A 16,180-nucleotide genomic window follows, 5' to 3' on the forward strand; every position below is an offset into this window, starting at 1 on the left:
AATTTTTAAAATTAGCTAGACAGCACACTACACTGGCTAGTGCCATTTTCTCACAGCGAGAAGGTCTTGGGTTTGACTAAACCAGGTAGTTGGGGCACTTCATGGTGATGATTCATTCATGATGCATTGTGGAGTGTAAATGTTCTCCCTGTGCATGCATGAGTTTCCTCCGGTTATTCTGGCTTCCTCCCACAGTGCAAATGGACGCATATTAGGTTAACTGGTGATTCTGAATTGGCTGTAGGTGTAAATGTGATTGTTGTCTGTCTCTGTGTGTTAGCCATACAGTAGACTGGTGACCTGTCTAGGATGTATCATGCCTCTTGTCCAGTGACAGCTAGAGTAGTCTCCAGCCCCCCTGTAACCCTGAATTGGATAAGTGGTAAATATGTCTTTGTGACCAAGTCAACAAAATTTTTTTCAGTTACCATAAAAAGTACAACTTATTATTAGTAGATCGGTATAAGAGTCAGTTATAATCAGCCCAACATGTTCTGTTTATATCAAACTCTCATGCAGTCTTGAATCTCTTCCGCTAAATGTATCCCACTTTTTAACATATCAATAATTTATTTGTTTATTGTCTGCTAACGTGCAAAACGATTGTAAGTACTGAAGTAGATCCACAACCTTATTTCTTTATATTTTTTTAGGATAACACTGTGTTGTCATCAACTCAGTAATAACTTTCACTTCACCTTTCTGAGTTAGATAACTCAGAGTGAGACAACAGAGCTCTTCGCTAAATTGTATGTGTAGACAACACTGGCTCATACACTGTGTTAGATGCTTTTTTTATGCTTGAGTGATTCATGGGACAGTGTTAAGTGGCATAACAATCAAAACAACATTCCTCTGAAAATGGTCATGTAAAATGAGTGGACTGAAAATAAGAGAAAAAGCAGCCAATATTAAAACAAACACTTTGAAAGACCTTCAGAAAGCCTGGAGAGCTATTATCCAAGATACATCCACCCATCCATCCAATTCATTCCAATGATGCAATTAAGGTCGTAGCTGTTCCAGCTGTCTTGCTCAAGACCACAGTTAAGGTCTCCCTTCTTGAAAGCAAAATAAAAAGAAATGAGGGGTGATTCAAGAGTTTTGGACAATAATGCTGGAATTTGTAAATGTTTTGGTGATACAAAGCAGTTGTAAAGCACCTGTGGCTCAGGAGGTAGATCTACAACCTGAAAAGTCAGTGGTTTGATCTCTGGTGTCCTTGGATAAGATGTTGAACCCCAAGTTGTCCACAGTCCAATTTTAGTGAATGTGTGGAAGTGTGTGTGTGTGATAGGTACAAAGCTTTAAAATGAATGTCTGTCAATGGACAAATGTGGCAAATGTAGTGTCAAAGTCTTTTGAGTCCTCAGTAAGAGTAGAAAATTTGCGGTAAATTATTCAATTTACTGCACAAATAAACTATGTCATAACTTTTGTGATAACACAGGTCTTTATCTAGCTTTGACATAGCCGTACCATTCAGGTGTGCATGTTACAACAGTTGTTACTGTGTTCACACATCTTTAGCACAGAGTTGTAGTAGTTAGCACCTGCTGATTGGCTAGGGAATTTTACTGTAAGGAACCTATCTGCAGGGACATGCTCCACCCTGACAACCATAGCTGGATAAGCACTGAAGATTAAAAAGATTTCAAAGACATTTAGCTATAAAAGGGCATTGTTTTAACCAAATCGTTGCATTTTTTAAAATGTGATGTTTGGCACACATTATTTAAATGTGTGCTAAGCATGCCTACATGTTCCTGTATGTTCTGCAGAATGGCTAATTCATTGGATTTATTTCAAAATACTTTCATTGTCAGCAGCGACAGTGAGAATGGGAGGATCACCCATGAGAATATGAGAACCAGTATGTGAGAATGGGAAAGAGTGGGAGACAAGAAAATAGAGAGGCTATCATAGAAGGCAGTCTTTATTAAACTTTGAGGGCAGCCTGCCAAACAGTTTCACAGCAATCAGCGTGGCTTAAATTTCCCTTCGATTTCCTGCACAGGACAGTCAGTGGGGATTGATTTGTGCTACCTACCCATAAACACACACACAAACCGTAAAAGCAGTTTGCCTTTCCGTCTGTATTTCACTCTCACACAAACACTCACAGTCTGAGACAATGTTTTCTTCTAGTCTGGTTTGTATGACGGCTCTGTGTATGGCCACTAACAGGCAGTGGTATTATGTCCTGAGAATTCTCTTAACGTCCTACTAATGCTCTCTAACAGCATTTAGTGGTAGACGAGATTGAAACATTGATTTTGCTCCCGGATATGACTTTGGCTCAGTTTGTAGTGTATCTGTGTGGCATGCCTAATGATGAGGTTTTGCGTGTTTAGAGAGAGAGAGGACAACAAGGTGGGGTAGCTGGAAGCAAAGCTCCCCATATCACAGACATTATTCATGAGTCTGCTAAGTGCCTCATCTTTACAGGAGAAAAAGTCGAGAGCAGTCTGTGCCACTGTACTGTTTCTTAAGAAACATTTATGTTGTATTTACACTTCACTCTTCATTCCTGTTTAAAGCAGCCAGCATTAAACACATTCAAGTACATGCTTCTGCTTCTCATTTATATGGACTAAAGCTTGATGGACTGGATGTTAAAGTTGTACAATGACTTTGTCAGCACTGATCATCTTTAGTAAAAATGATGTAAGATCCCTCCATCACCACACCTACTTGTAGCTCTGTGTTTACACTGATCAAGTAACAAAAATCTTACCAGGCTTAAGCCCTGTGAAGCTCCAGATCTCTCTTTGTTAAGTGAATGTCCATTCAAGGTTCCTTCTTTTTTTTTCTTTGTTTCGATCACTCTTTACCTCCTTTGACACCAGAGCAACATTTTGTTTGCCCGGTAGACCTTCCACAATCATTCCCACTGCTGAACCATGCAGCATTTGATTAACCTGGGAGAACTACCCAATCTCTCCAACAGTCTAGGAAAAAAATGCTGTCCTCTTCCAGTTTTGGTTGCTTTTTTCAGCCTTCATTTTCTTGATTTTCTGGTAGACAGTAAACGCATAGTGAAAGTAAGGTTAGCAATGTAACACTGCTAAAAATCATTGTTCTCTAACTACTACATTACTTCTTAAATCAAGAAGCGTCTGACGTTTCAGTTGAATAGTTAGGTATTTGATAGGAGGATTGATAGCACTCTAATACTCTCTTAGCTTAATTTAGCACAGGCAATGGAGACAGACAACACCTAGCATGACTCTGTTGCAAACTACCTCTCAAATGGAGGTAGTCAAGTTCATGAGTTGAATAGTTTGGTCTCACATAGGGTGCTGCAGGAGGTAGAACAGGTCATGTACCAGCCAGAAGGTTGCCAGGTCAATCCCTTGCCCCAATCTGCAGTTTGAAATGCAAATGTCAGGTTGTAAACTGGGCTAATATGGCTCACGATGAACAGTGTTTTCAGAACTTTTTTGAGAATTTACACACACAGTAGGCCTCTCATTTGGACTAATTTATTAAAACACTGGGTGTGTCTGTTTCTGAGGTCTTCATTTGTGTTTTCAGTCAAGAAAAATAATTCATATTATGTTGCTGCCTTTTTTTTGTTCCTGTGCAATATTTTGGCAGATGTGCAATTTCCATCCCTATCCTTAACAACCATAGCCCTTCCACCCTATTATTATTTATTGTATTTTATTACGATGCCCTTGTACACCCCCCACAATGCTTCCTGCAACCCAAACAACGTGTACATAGTGTACATAGTGTACATAGTGTACATAGTGTACATAGTATTCTTATATTGTTTCTCTTTCTTTTCTTGTATATTGTTTTCTTTACTTTCGCACCTTTGTGGTCTTGCTACCTAATTTGACTGTGCAAGCAAGTGTTCAATGACAATAAAAGTTCTGCGTTCTAAAAATGTAATCAAATTACAAAAAAATGACAATTCAATTCAAACTGAATTGATCTTAAATTGACTAGAAATACATGGTTTATTTCTTTAAAGTCTTTGGAGGAAGATTATCTGGATCACTGTTTGATTCATAAATAACTGTCATAATCCTGAAAGTGACAGTTGAAAGGTGGAAACCATTGTCAGACTCAGGTGTGATATTTGTGTTTTACAGTGTGCAAATTCAAAGCGCACAAACGCTGTGCTGTCAGAGCCACCAACAATTGTAAATGGACCACCCTGGCCTCCATAGGGAAGGATATCATTGAGGATGAGGATGGGGTAAGTTTGTTTAAAAGCAGTCTTCTTTGAAAGGCAGAAAGTTCATGTCATTTTTTAATAAGATTTTGAGCTGGTTGGGAATTTCCTCAGCCTGGTTTTCTGCAAAGAGTTTCTAAAATATAATGTGGGAGTCAATATAGAAAACTCTCTTAGTTCAAGTGAACGGAAGCCGACATTATTAACCATTTTTAATTTTGTGTGTGTGTGTTTGAAACCTACAGATTGCAATGCCTCACCAGTGGTTGGAAGGCAACTTGCCTGTCAGTGCCAAGTGTGCTGTGTGTGATAAGACGTGTGGCAGCGTGCTGAGACTGCAGGATTGGCGCTGCCTCTGGTGCAAAGCTATGGTAAGGCATCTATCACATGCACATCGCACATAACAATAAAACCATCTGGTTAATTTTATGTAGGTTCCCTGTTGTCGTGCCAAGGCTCTGGTCCAAGCATGGACAGGGGAGGTTTGGAGGTTTCCTTTTTCACTGGGCTGATCGCAGCACTTGGGCTGTCAGTTACTCCTGGCTTTCTTTATTGCAGACAATAAATATCTGGTTGATGAATACAGATGAATTACAAAAGGTAATAAAAACCTTAATAACAATATCTGATGGTTTTAAGATTGTATTTTGGGAAATACAGTCCCTCTTTTTACACTTCAGAAGGACTTTACCCAAATGCTATCAGAGCCTGCAAACCAGTTTCCAGTACAAAACTCTTTTTCTTTGTTTACAAATTCTGCATATTTACCATGATCAGGTATAACATTATAACCATTATGACCATGATATAGTGTTGCTCCCCATTTTGCTGCCAAAATGACACAAGGTATACATGGTGTTATGTAAATGGACTGATTCTACTGGCGCTTTTCTACTCTCCTGGAGTACTCCAAGTGCTCTAAACAATACCCTGCATTCACCCATACACACCCATTCACACAAGTATGGTTGTCTATGCTTTGTCAGTGCTTTCTAACTAACATACATTCATACGCATTCATACTCCGATGGATGCATCGGAGAGCAAGTGGGGGTTAGTATCTTGCCCAAGGATATTTGGCATGAAGACTGGGGGAGCCAGGAATTGAACCACCAACCTTCTGATCAGCAGATGACCTGCTCTACCTCCTGAGTCTCCAAAGGTTGATTCTGTTCATCTGGACGTAGTGTTTTCAGTGGGAAAAACGTTTTGTCACTCATCCAAGTGACTTCTTCAGTCTCAGCTGACTGCAGGTTTCCCCAATCTTATAAACAGTACATTTGCATAATGACTGAAACCAGCCCACTGTTTATAAGATTGGGGAAACCTGCAGTCAGCTGAGACTGAAGAAGTCATTTGGATGAGTGGCGAAATGTTTCTCCCATGAAAACGCTACGTCCAGATGAACAGAATCAACCTTTGGAGATTTACTTACCTGGATGATTGAGAATGCATCAAGATCTACCTCCTGAGCTACAGCCACCCCAGGTGCACGTGTCAAAGTAACATCCACATGGAAGGCAGGACCCAAGGTTTCTCAGAAGAACTTTGCCCAAAGCCTTACGCTGCCTGGCAGCATTAACTTTTTCGACAGTTTGAGCTACAGCAACTCGTCTGTTGGATCAGAACACATGAGCCAGCCTTTGCTTCCTACGTGCATCAATGATCCTTGGCCAGTTTTCCTACTTCTAACACATCAGCTTTGAGAACAAAATGTTGCTCTCTAATACATCCCAGCCACTAAAAGGTGCCATGATGAAGAGATAATCAGTGTTATTCACTTCACCTGGAAGTGGTCATAATGTTTTGACTGATTGGTGTATATACAGATATATATAGACTTCTACTCTTAATAGCTTTTGTAGCTTAGGTCTTGGAATTGCAAACCCAGCCCATTTTTATTTAGTTGTTGTATATTATTTGATTTCTATATTTATGTATATGTATATATTGTGTACAGTTTCTAAGATTGCTGTAAATATCAGAGCATTTACAGAAAGACTTATTTTTAGAGTGTTTTAACAGATGTTAAATCTGACATGTAGAAGACAGGCAACCTGTATCATTCAATGTGTTTCTTTTAAATTATGGAAAAATCAATAATCTTATATCTAAAATCTGCTTAGAGTTTTAATTCCCTGTATTTGGTGTTGTTCTTTTAGGTGCACACAGCCTGCATGGACTTATATCCACGCAAGTGTCCCCTAGGTCAATGCAAAGTCTCCATCATCCCCCCTACTGCTCTCAACAGCATCGACTCAGATGGTAGGCAACACACACGTGATCAGCCGTGCAATCGTGCTGACTCACTCTGAGGGTCAGAGGTTGCACCTGTAAGTAGTCATTAGTTTTCAGAGGTGAATTCATGAGCTTTTGCTCTTATTTGTTCAGCTGATGACTTCTCATTGAACTTTGACCTTTTGCTCTATCGTATGAAAAGATAGTGGCAGGGAGGATGTTTCATTTTGGTTTAGTCAGCATCCACTCAGGGACACAGCCACTGACACTTTCCTTTTCTCAATACCTTCTTCTCTGAAGAAAGAAAAAATTATAAAATTATTTTCCCCTCTGATCTTAGCACCAAACAGACCCAAAGCAAGTTTATTAAACTGCGACATAAGTGGTTCAACCATGACTAGATTTTTTGGCGGTGTTAAATGAATGACAGTGTAAAATTATTATGTTTTTTGTTAAACTGTTCTTTTCAAACCATCACTACTAAACTCTTCATTATTGTGTGTGTGCTTTATCGCTCCAACAAATGTACAAAGTTCATATATTCTGTAAAAACCCATGGATGGCAAGGAGATGCGAGCACTTTTAAAAAAAGAGCAGACCCAAAACATAAACTATATGCAGCAGGAAATGTTTAGGTTTTATTCACAAGTTATCAACATTTATGTCTCACATTCTGATTTACTCAAAAGTGCCTCCCTTTTACATATTAAATTACTGAGACATAGAATACACAAAAATGACAAACCTTTGCTATAAATTCCCTCTTTCATTTCTTTTTATATGGAGTCGCCTTGAGGCGACATTTGTTGTGATTTGGCGCTATATAAATAAAATTGAATTGAATTGAATTGAATTGAGTTCAGTATAGAGTGTTAATACAGGATCATGACAAATTATTTGTTCCACTGCCTGTTTCTCATATAGTGAGGCGGTTAAAAATAGACCCATGTGACAGTTTGAAACACACGTTTCTTCAAGCCAGTGGCTGGATCTGTATTTCTCTCTCTCTCACACACACACATACACACACACACAAACAGACACATATATACAGTAAACACAGGCGAATCAGTCTGTGAAAAGCCAGTATCTGCTAATTGGTAGATGGATGGAGGAGAGACAGAGAACAGGAGGACAGAGTCCAGATGAAAGGAGGGCGAGAGTAAGATACAAGCACAGAAAGGGAGAGGGCTAACAAAAGGGGAGATATATGCTTCGTTAGGCTCTCTCTCTGTCTCTCTCCCTCTTTCTCTTTCTTGCTCTCTCGCCATCATCTCGGCACGTGCCAGGATCCCCTCTGCTCGAACACTGGATGAAAAGAGGGGGAGTTTGGTTGTAATTGGCTGGGGGGGGCTGACTGTAGCACGTGCCAGAGTATCGTGACTCCCTGCTTGTCCTTTCTCTCTCCTCCACTTTCATGTGCTCTCACTCTGTTCATCCTTTACAGAAACAGTCACAAAGAGAGTGACCCAGAAAGGACGATAAATCAAAAGATTGTAGAGGAAGAGATTAAAGAGAATGAGAAAGATATGAAGAAGGACGAATGTGTCCATGCTGCCAGAGATGGTATTCCCATATATTTAAGGTTGAAGCCTTAATATGCGCAAAGCTTTCACCACAGAGGCAGTGTTCAGATTACAGCTGGTAGTTGCACTACCTCCCTGAGACCAGAGTGTGTATATCCTCTACTGCACAGCAAAACACGTGTTTGTGGCATGTGTTAAGCCCGTCCTATGCATTATTATGCTTGGTGTCACACACACACACACACACACACACACACACACACACACACACACACACACACACACACACACAGGAGTTTGATGAGGCTGTTTAGCGATGACAGAGCTGGCTCACACCTCCTGTTGCATCTAGCACTGCTGCTCAAGTTTACGTCATAACATGGTATGATATTTAAAACACTAAAGCATCAAGTTAAGACAGTTTTATTTAAACATTCTAGTAGCACAAATCAAAGGTTTTACCTGATATTTTTTTTCTTCAATCCAATTCAATTTGAATTAGATGAAAATGTTAAAAAAGAAAAAAGAAAAAAAAAAGAAAAAAGCTTGATGGATAAAGTTTTAGGATGTGTAACACACAGAGAATGCATACAGAACATTTATTGCAGATATAAGATGATTATTCAATTCAATTCAGTTTTACTTATATGGCATTAAAAACAATAGTTACCTCAAGGCACTAAATATTATAAGATAAACACCCTACAATAATACAGAGAAACCACAGCATGTTGCGCACCAAAGTGGAAGCATAGGCTTCTTAGATGGGCTACGTCACACAGTAGGGCCTATTATCAGTAAGACAGTAACATTATATTGCTCAAAAAGGTGTTAACTGCAAAAAAATCAAGCGCTCCACTACAATGACCAGTTAGTGGAACAGACACCAGTCAGCTTGTGTTGACACACAGCAACACCCCTAATCTTAAAGTGCTTACAAAATTGAACAGGTGATATATTACTTTTATAATAAGATTAGATTAGATTAGATTAGATTAGATTAGATTAGATTAGATTAGATTAGATAAAACTTTATTAATCCCTCAGGTGGGTTCCTCCGGGAAATTCAGTATAGAGTTGATATCGAGGTTGAAGCTAACCATAGACACCAAAAATGTTTTTCTTACCAGGTTGTGAAGATGTGTTTTTTTATTGCTGGAAAGTTGTGCATTTAAAAGTGGGCAATAAACTCAAGTGGCCATTAGAGGAAATCCCGTTTATAGACCTGGCATAGAACTGAGCAAAAAAGATTGATTAGCCAGATCTGCTATGTGACTACTTCTCCACTTTGGACACTCTATACACAAAAAATTTTCAATTAAAACAGCAATAAAACAGTAATTTAGGTTCTTTTTCCATGTAAATTTCACTGCTTCCAGTCTGGTGAAACAGAGCATGTTGACTTTTGTTGTTCTTACTGCCTCAGGCTTCTGGAAGGCCACCTGTCCCCCGTCATGTGCCAGTCCCCTCCTGGTCTTTGTCAACTCCAAAAGTGGCGACAACCAGGGAGTGAAGTTCCTACGGCGCTTCAAGCAGCTTCTGAACCCAGCTCAAGTCTTTGACCTGGTCAACGGTGGGCCACACCTTGGGTGAGGAAAACACTTGCAAACAAATCTGCTGTAAATATCCATAAATATCAAAGTGCACCAGTTTTGTTATTAGGCTTTAGTTGAAAGCTGATCCTGCAGAATAAGTATATGAGTGGCTTTGTTGTGTTTTTTCCAGTTTGCGCCTGTTTCAGAAGTTTGACAACTTCCGAATCTTGGTGTGCGGAGGTGATGGCAGCGTGGGATGGGTCCTCTCAGAGATCGACAAACTCAATCTACACAAACAAGTAGTGCACAGTAACATAAGCGTTATTTTAACAATGACAATGAAAACACTATTAGGAATTGTTTCTCTTTTACTGAAAATGAATGATAATCACAAACTATCATAAACATATTGGATAGAAAGTCTTTTTAAACAGGTTTTATACAGCTTTCCAGAACAAGTACACAGACGATAACTTGTCTTTGACTAGTGTTCCAATTGCGCTTTTTGCCTTTGCTCTGAGCAAGCTCACATAAAGATACAAAGTCATTCCACACGCACAGGCAGGAGGCAGGAATTTACAGACAAACAGCTCATTTTGAGTATAGCAGACACTGATGCCAAATAAACCCTGTGCCTGCCTTTCAGTGCCAGCTGGGGGTGTTGCCCTTGGGCACCGGCAATGATCTGGCACGAGTGCTTGGCTGGGGCCCGTCATGTGACGATGACGCCCAGCTGCCTCAGATTCTGGAGAAGCTAGAGAGGGCCAGCACCAAGATGTTGGACCGCTGGAGCATCATGACATACGAGATTAAGATCCCACCCAAACACAGCTGCCCTACCACGCCTGAGGGAGCTGACGACTGCCAGGTACTCACAGGAGTTGACAGATATTCACACGCATCAGTAGACCCAATAAAAGCCAGCAGGGGATTCCAGACAGACAGACGTGGGGGAGGAGGTAGTTGCAGGGAATAGCACCTGACATTTTGAATACATGTTCACCTTACCTCCAGTTTAAACATGGGCAAATAAGCATTTTAGCACTTATACCTTATTAACTGTAGTGCCTATAAGATTGCGTTTAACAGTTGTTTTCTGAATAGAAATAAACAGTTTCATTGCTTTTTCAACAGTTTCACATTTCAACCTATGAAGACTCAGTAGCTACTCACCTCACAAAGATCCTCAACTCTGAGCAGCACTCTGTGGTCATCTCCTCTGCCAAGTAAGTGTTTATAACACTGCCGTTACCCAGAATAAGAAGTCTAAAATCAACCCAAACAGCAATGTAATCAACTACAGGCTAAAAACTATGATGTGGATGTCGTGGTGATATTGCATTGTAATTACTGCAGCATTATTGCAGCTGCTCCAGCAATCACACTAATAATTCTGACATTTTTAAATATGTGAGCAGTCCACTTGGGGACACATTTGTCAAAAGTACATTTAAGCAACTGTTCTTGTATTTATTTTGTCCTAGTCAAAATAACCAATGTACCCCTCTCTTCACATAAGTAATGAACCTTTTGTTTTTGGCTGGAATAAAAATGTATTTATAAAGCACAACTCTACAACAATAGTTTTCTCAAGGTGTTTTTTTTTTATAGTAAGTTGGCAACAGTGGGAAGCAAGAACATCCTTTTAACAGGCTCAGGGAGGGGCAGCCATGTGCCACATTCTAGAATAAAGAACAAAGAGAAGAACAAAAATTTACTTTTGTGAAAAATAAATTATATTTCCATATAGTGAAAATAGTAAATGAAGTATGTAAAAAGATACAAAAGGAGGTAAATAATTAGCTTTTCTCAGATTACGTTATGTCAGGAAGAACTTATGTTTTCTCTCCGTTTCTTAGAATTCTGTGTGAGACAGTGAAGGATTTTGTTGCCAAAGTGGGGAAGGCGTATGAGAAAAGCACTGAGAATGCTGAGGAGTGCGACTCTATGTCTCTCAAAGTAAGCCTCAAAAACAATGCAGTAAACATCCATTATCTGCTTGTGCTGAAAGCCAACTCCATATATATTAAATTTCTGCTAATTCACTGTCCTGTGAATGCTGCTGCAGCACTCCATCTGGTCTTTAAGTGTCTCTTCCTCTGTGCCCTCCAGTGTGCCATCCTCAATGAGAAACTGGACTCCCTCCTCCAGACCCTCAACACAGAGTGCCAAGCTCTACCTCCGCTCCCCCTCTCCACTCCACCTATTGTAGAGGAGGAACAAGAGGAGGAGGAAGAGGAGGAGGAGGCCAGTGAAGAAAGCCTGACAGAGCTGAAGGAGAAACTGGAGGAGGAGGAGACGGAGAAAGGAGTGGCAGGAGGTTCTCCGCACCAGCTGTTCAAAAGCAGGGAGCAGTTGATGCTCAGGGCCGACAGTCTGAAGAAAGCGGTTCGACAGGTCATAGAACAGGCAGAGAGAGGTACGTGTAGTGAGCTACAGGATAAGGATTCTGCCTCGTGATGATGAATGGAATTATCAAAATGTTTTTGAAACAAAAACATGCGGTTATTACATGCAACTTATTGTGTTATGACCAACCCATTTATGCCCTGTTTAGTGGTTGATGAGCAGAATGCCCATACGGAGGACCCAGAGCTTCCATCCCCTCTGGAGAAGGACAGCGAGGACGAGAACAGAGACAGTGAAAAAGATGAGGACACTAAGGAACTGGAAGCAGTGTCATGTAAGTGTTTCTGCTGCTTTTTGGCCTGTTCCCCTTCTACATTTGCGAGGTACGTTCAACCATTCACTTACTTGGCCCGCTACATTTCATAAAAGGCTAGTTCCAAAGAACTTAACCTGCCCAGCTTTGCATGTCCACTGTGCAAGTCTTCCAGCTTGCATTGTTCTTGTAGCTGACACATATTGTTTTTGGGTTGAATTAAAAAAAATAAGTCAGCAGTGGTTGGTGTAAAAACATGTTTCCTCACTCTTTTCTCTACTGAGAGAAGGAAACACAGCTATCTCTATAATTTAGCCTTAAAGGCATAGATTTTTGTACACATAATTTTAATGTTGCCACCTTGTGGGTATTGCAGTCATTGCACCACAGTGGACCAGAGACATAGCTAATGGGAAAAAAAAGCTTGCTGACGCAAATCAAGTTTCCTGTCATAAATAAACTCAGGGATTAGTGCTAAAAGTGCTTGGAGCAACTTTTCCTCCTGTTATATTCCACCTCTTACACCAGGCTGAGCTGCTTAGGTCCTAATCTTCAGACTGTGGCAACTTCTTTAATAATAAATCAGTGTACCTGTTGAAAGTACACAGGCAGGCTGGCTGTTTGAACATGCAGGTTACTGTGAAATGTCCACTGCGCTTCTTTGTGAGTGTGTGTGGATGGGCCACAGGATATGTTATTGTCTTAGGGGCAGAAGTTCTTCCTGTTTATCATTGGGCTGCTTCCTTCCTTCCACACATTTTCCAAGTATTAGAAGACTAGGAGGTATCAGTCAAACCCTCTGCTTTGTGTCCTCTCCTTGTTTCCGTCTTTCGTCCTGTTTCTCCTTCCTGACCAGGAAGCACTCCGAGGAAGTAGAGCAGAAGAGATTGCTGCCCATGGTCTGGTTCAAATATAGCTATCAGTAATTGTCAGCCTTCTAACCATTTGCTCTTGAAGTCATACAATGAAAGTAGAAATAATGTCAAATCTAGGATGCAACACCAGAATAAACTCTGAGCTACCAGTCTTTCTAAGTAAACGTGTGTAATTATACTGTATGTAAAAGTAATCATGTTGTTAGACAGTGGGACTCACTCACAAGCAATGTGTTTTGATTCATCAGTATATTCTTACCTGAAATTAAATTCGATGTAGAGAAGACAAAATATTAACTGGAAATTTGTTGGCCAAAGCCTCAACTTGTTCAGACAGTCCTTGTACAGATCACAGGTAGCGTGTGCAAGGTAGGAAAAAAAATGACCATTGTATACCTTTGATGAATTGATGTTGATTTTGTGTATGTTCTTCATTTATGAGCAAGGTATGAGGAAGGTAATAACATTGTTAGCCACATCTTGGTGAATGAGGCCCATTGTGAGTAGTCTATTGGACACAAAGACCCCAAATGTTATTATTTGTACCTGCACCCAGCCTTACTGTATAAATATTATATTCCTAAAATTGCATTAATTGATGCATAGAAAAATTCCCATTTTTTGTTCATATGTGGATGCATGATGCATGTCTATGGATGTGCATCTCTGTGTTAATAAGTACCCTCCGACACAGCTGAAGCGCATTTTGTTTTGCTTTATACTTTCCATCATATCTGTCCCTAAATTCAAAGTAAGTTTTTCTCTCCTTGGCCCAGCTGCTAAGAGTCCCTGTTCTCCAACGGAGCGGAGAGTGAGCCGTAGCACCCAGTCCTATAGCTCCTTCACCATCACACCCTTCACCACCAGCAAGGAGAATCTCCCTGTACTCAACACACGCATCATCTGCCCGGGTAAACACACATAAACAGGCACCAAACTCATCACATTGGATCAACAAGGGCACAATCAGTCAGGCATTGCAGTTCAGTATTGTGTGACACAGACGATGTGTGTTTGTGTGTATGTGCAGGTTTGCGAGCAGGTCTGGCTGCCTCTATTGCTGGCAGCTCTATCATTAGCAAGATGCTGCTGGCTAACATCGACCCTTTCGGGGCCACATCATTCATCGACCCTGACCTGGACTCTCTGTAAGAGCCATGTCTTTTTCTAATGCCTTCTTCCATCTTTGTCACTGTGATGTTGTTTGTTGGTCACATTCTACACTGTTGCTCTAACTACCTTTTTTGTGTGTGTGTTTGTGTTGACTGTTTGTTCATCCAGAGAGGGCTATATGGAGAAGTGTGTTATGAACAACTACTTTGGCATTGGCTTGGACGCAAAGATCTCGCTGGAGTTTAACAACAAGCGAGAGGAGCATCCAGAGAAATGCAGGTGAGTCTCATTTCCAATGAACACAGCATATTTGTGTGGTTTTTTTTTTTTTTTTATAATTTCATTTTATTTGCTTTGTTTATACATAAACAAGTACATGAACTTTTGAACAGTCCTAAGCTGGCAGCGTTGGAGCAAATCTGCCTCTTTTGATAACTGAAGTTACTTACGTCCTTTCTTCAGTTTGTATGACAACCATTTGTCCCAGTCAAGTATTCTCATTTTTTCAGTCTGTATGTCAGTTTTTCTATTTTCAGAAAAACACAAAAAAACAATCACCAACTGTCTAGAACTGAGTGTTGCAGTCCTTAGCCAGTTTTGAGTTATAATTCTATGTATTGAATTATAATTCCCTCCATTTCAGTGATTGTGTTGCAGGTGATGTGTTGTCCACGTATTTGTGTGTTTTAAAGTTGAAGTGACACAACAGTCTTTTTCCTGCACACCGCCTCTGCACCTTCCCCACACAGGAGTCGTACCAAGAATATGATGTGGTACGGTGTTCTGGGCACTAAGGAGCTGCTGCAAAGAACCTACAAGAACCTGGAGCAGAAGGTCCAGCTGGAGGTGAGACATGGAGAAAATCAGGCATTTAAGGCTTTGGATTAAAAAAGAAACGACAAAAATTTTAATTGAAAACACTGCATGTTACACACTCGCATTTTACCAGTGCTTAAATCTTTATAATCACTTAAATTACCCATGGCAGAATAAGGAACACGTGCTGACAAAAATTAGAGTTCACCTCTCCTTTTACTCACAATGATTTTTTTTTTTTAAGTTAATAAAAAAACAGTTTTGATATTAAAAAAATTATATTGTTTGTTATTATGTAAAAACATTTAGAGAATAACGGTCCTTAATAATATGCCCTTAAAAGAATTCCATGATGTGTATATTTGAACGAACTCCAGGTTTCTTAGGCAGTGACGATGTTGGTCTGGTAAGAGTAAAAACCACCCTGTTCTGTGAGATTGCTTATTTACACAGCCAGAAAACTGATAACGTGTAATAAAAAAACACCAGTTTTTTTGTGTCAGTTTTTCAATGAAATAGTTCTGAAAGCTCAGTAAAGGCAGAAGAAAAAATGTGGTTAAATGTTTATAGAACCAGCAAACAGCCTTAATTTAGACATATAGAGTATATGTTCTCTTTTCTTTTGCTTTACTGGTCCAACTTAACTTTGTTATTTTGTGTCTTTCCCAGTGTGATGGACAGTACATCCCACTGCCCAGCCTTCAAGGCATAGCAGTGTTGAACATTCCTAGCTACGCAGGCGGAACCAACTTCTGGGGCGGCACCAAGGAGGATGATGTAAGTACATTTACTGTTCTCAAGCTGTTCACTCTAATAAAACTGCTCTCTGTGTGATGTTCCATCCTACTTGGCATGGCCCTGGTAGGAAACTCAGATCATCTTTGAGGGATGAAAACAGGTGTGTTTTCCGTTCTGCTTGGAGCTTTTTTCTTTTTGTCTTTTGTCTTCTTTTTCTTTTTGTCTTCTCTGATATTACCTAAAGAATGACAGGGTGGACGCCTGTTTGACATGACCCCGATAGCCTGGATGTGCAGGGGGAGGGATGGCTAGAGAGACGTCTCTGCTTGTATGTTTAAGGCTCAGAGTACACTGGCTGAGGGATTAGAGTGTCAGTTTGCACACACTGCAGAGGGCTCACTCAGGGGTGTGTGTGTGGGGGGCACACACACACACATATACAGCAATGTGCATTGGGTGTTATGTAACTGTTTTTGCTGGAAAGGAGGAAG

At 40.3% G+C, this 16,180-nt stretch overlaps 1 protein-coding gene and 1 long non-coding RNA gene across 15 annotated transcripts in view; one reads left to right on the plus strand and one right to left on the minus strand.

Moving 5' to 3' along the window:
- dgkh (diacylglycerol kinase, eta) overlaps positions 1-16,180 on the plus strand; it is an 80,374-nt gene that overhangs the window by 41,704 nt on the left and 22,490 nt on the right. For all 14 annotated transcript variants that reach the window (XM_085134647.1, XM_085134648.1, XM_085134649.1 and 11 more), the window contains 15 exons: positions 4,104-4,210; positions 4,432-4,557; positions 6,349-6,451; positions 9,377-9,539; positions 9,676-9,784; positions 10,132-10,353; positions 10,620-10,711; positions 11,345-11,444; positions 11,598-11,904; positions 12,043-12,168; positions 13,799-13,933; positions 14,053-14,170; positions 14,304-14,414; positions 14,885-14,981; positions 15,621-15,728. In XM_085134647.1, coding sequence (XP_084990773.1) covers positions 4,104-4,210; positions 4,432-4,557; positions 6,349-6,451; positions 9,377-9,539; positions 9,676-9,784; positions 10,132-10,353; positions 10,620-10,711; positions 11,345-11,444; positions 11,598-11,904; positions 12,043-12,168; positions 13,799-13,933; positions 14,053-14,170; positions 14,304-14,414; positions 14,885-14,981; positions 15,621-15,728 — 2,024 coding nt within the window. The remainder of the gene's footprint in view (positions 1-4,103; positions 4,211-4,431; positions 4,558-6,348; positions 6,452-9,376; positions 9,540-9,675; positions 9,785-10,131; positions 10,354-10,619; positions 10,712-11,344; positions 11,445-11,597; positions 11,905-12,042; positions 12,169-13,798; positions 13,934-14,052; positions 14,171-14,303; positions 14,415-14,884; positions 14,982-15,620; positions 15,729-16,180) is intronic.
- Positions 8,438-8,862, minus strand: LOC146500268 (uncharacterized). Its single transcript, XR_014869711.1, has 2 exons — positions 8,761-8,862; positions 8,438-8,620 (listed from the first exon to the last, which is right to left on the minus strand). It is a non-coding gene; the product is annotated as an uncharacterized LOC146500268 (long non-coding RNA).

The sequence above is a fragment of the Neolamprologus multifasciatus genome, chromosome 16, assembly GCF_963576455.1.
Source record: "Neolamprologus multifasciatus chromosome 16, fNeoMul1.2, whole genome shotgun sequence".
In the NCBI taxonomy this organism is placed as follows: Eukaryota; Metazoa; Chordata; class Actinopteri; order Cichliformes; family Cichlidae; genus Neolamprologus; species Neolamprologus multifasciatus.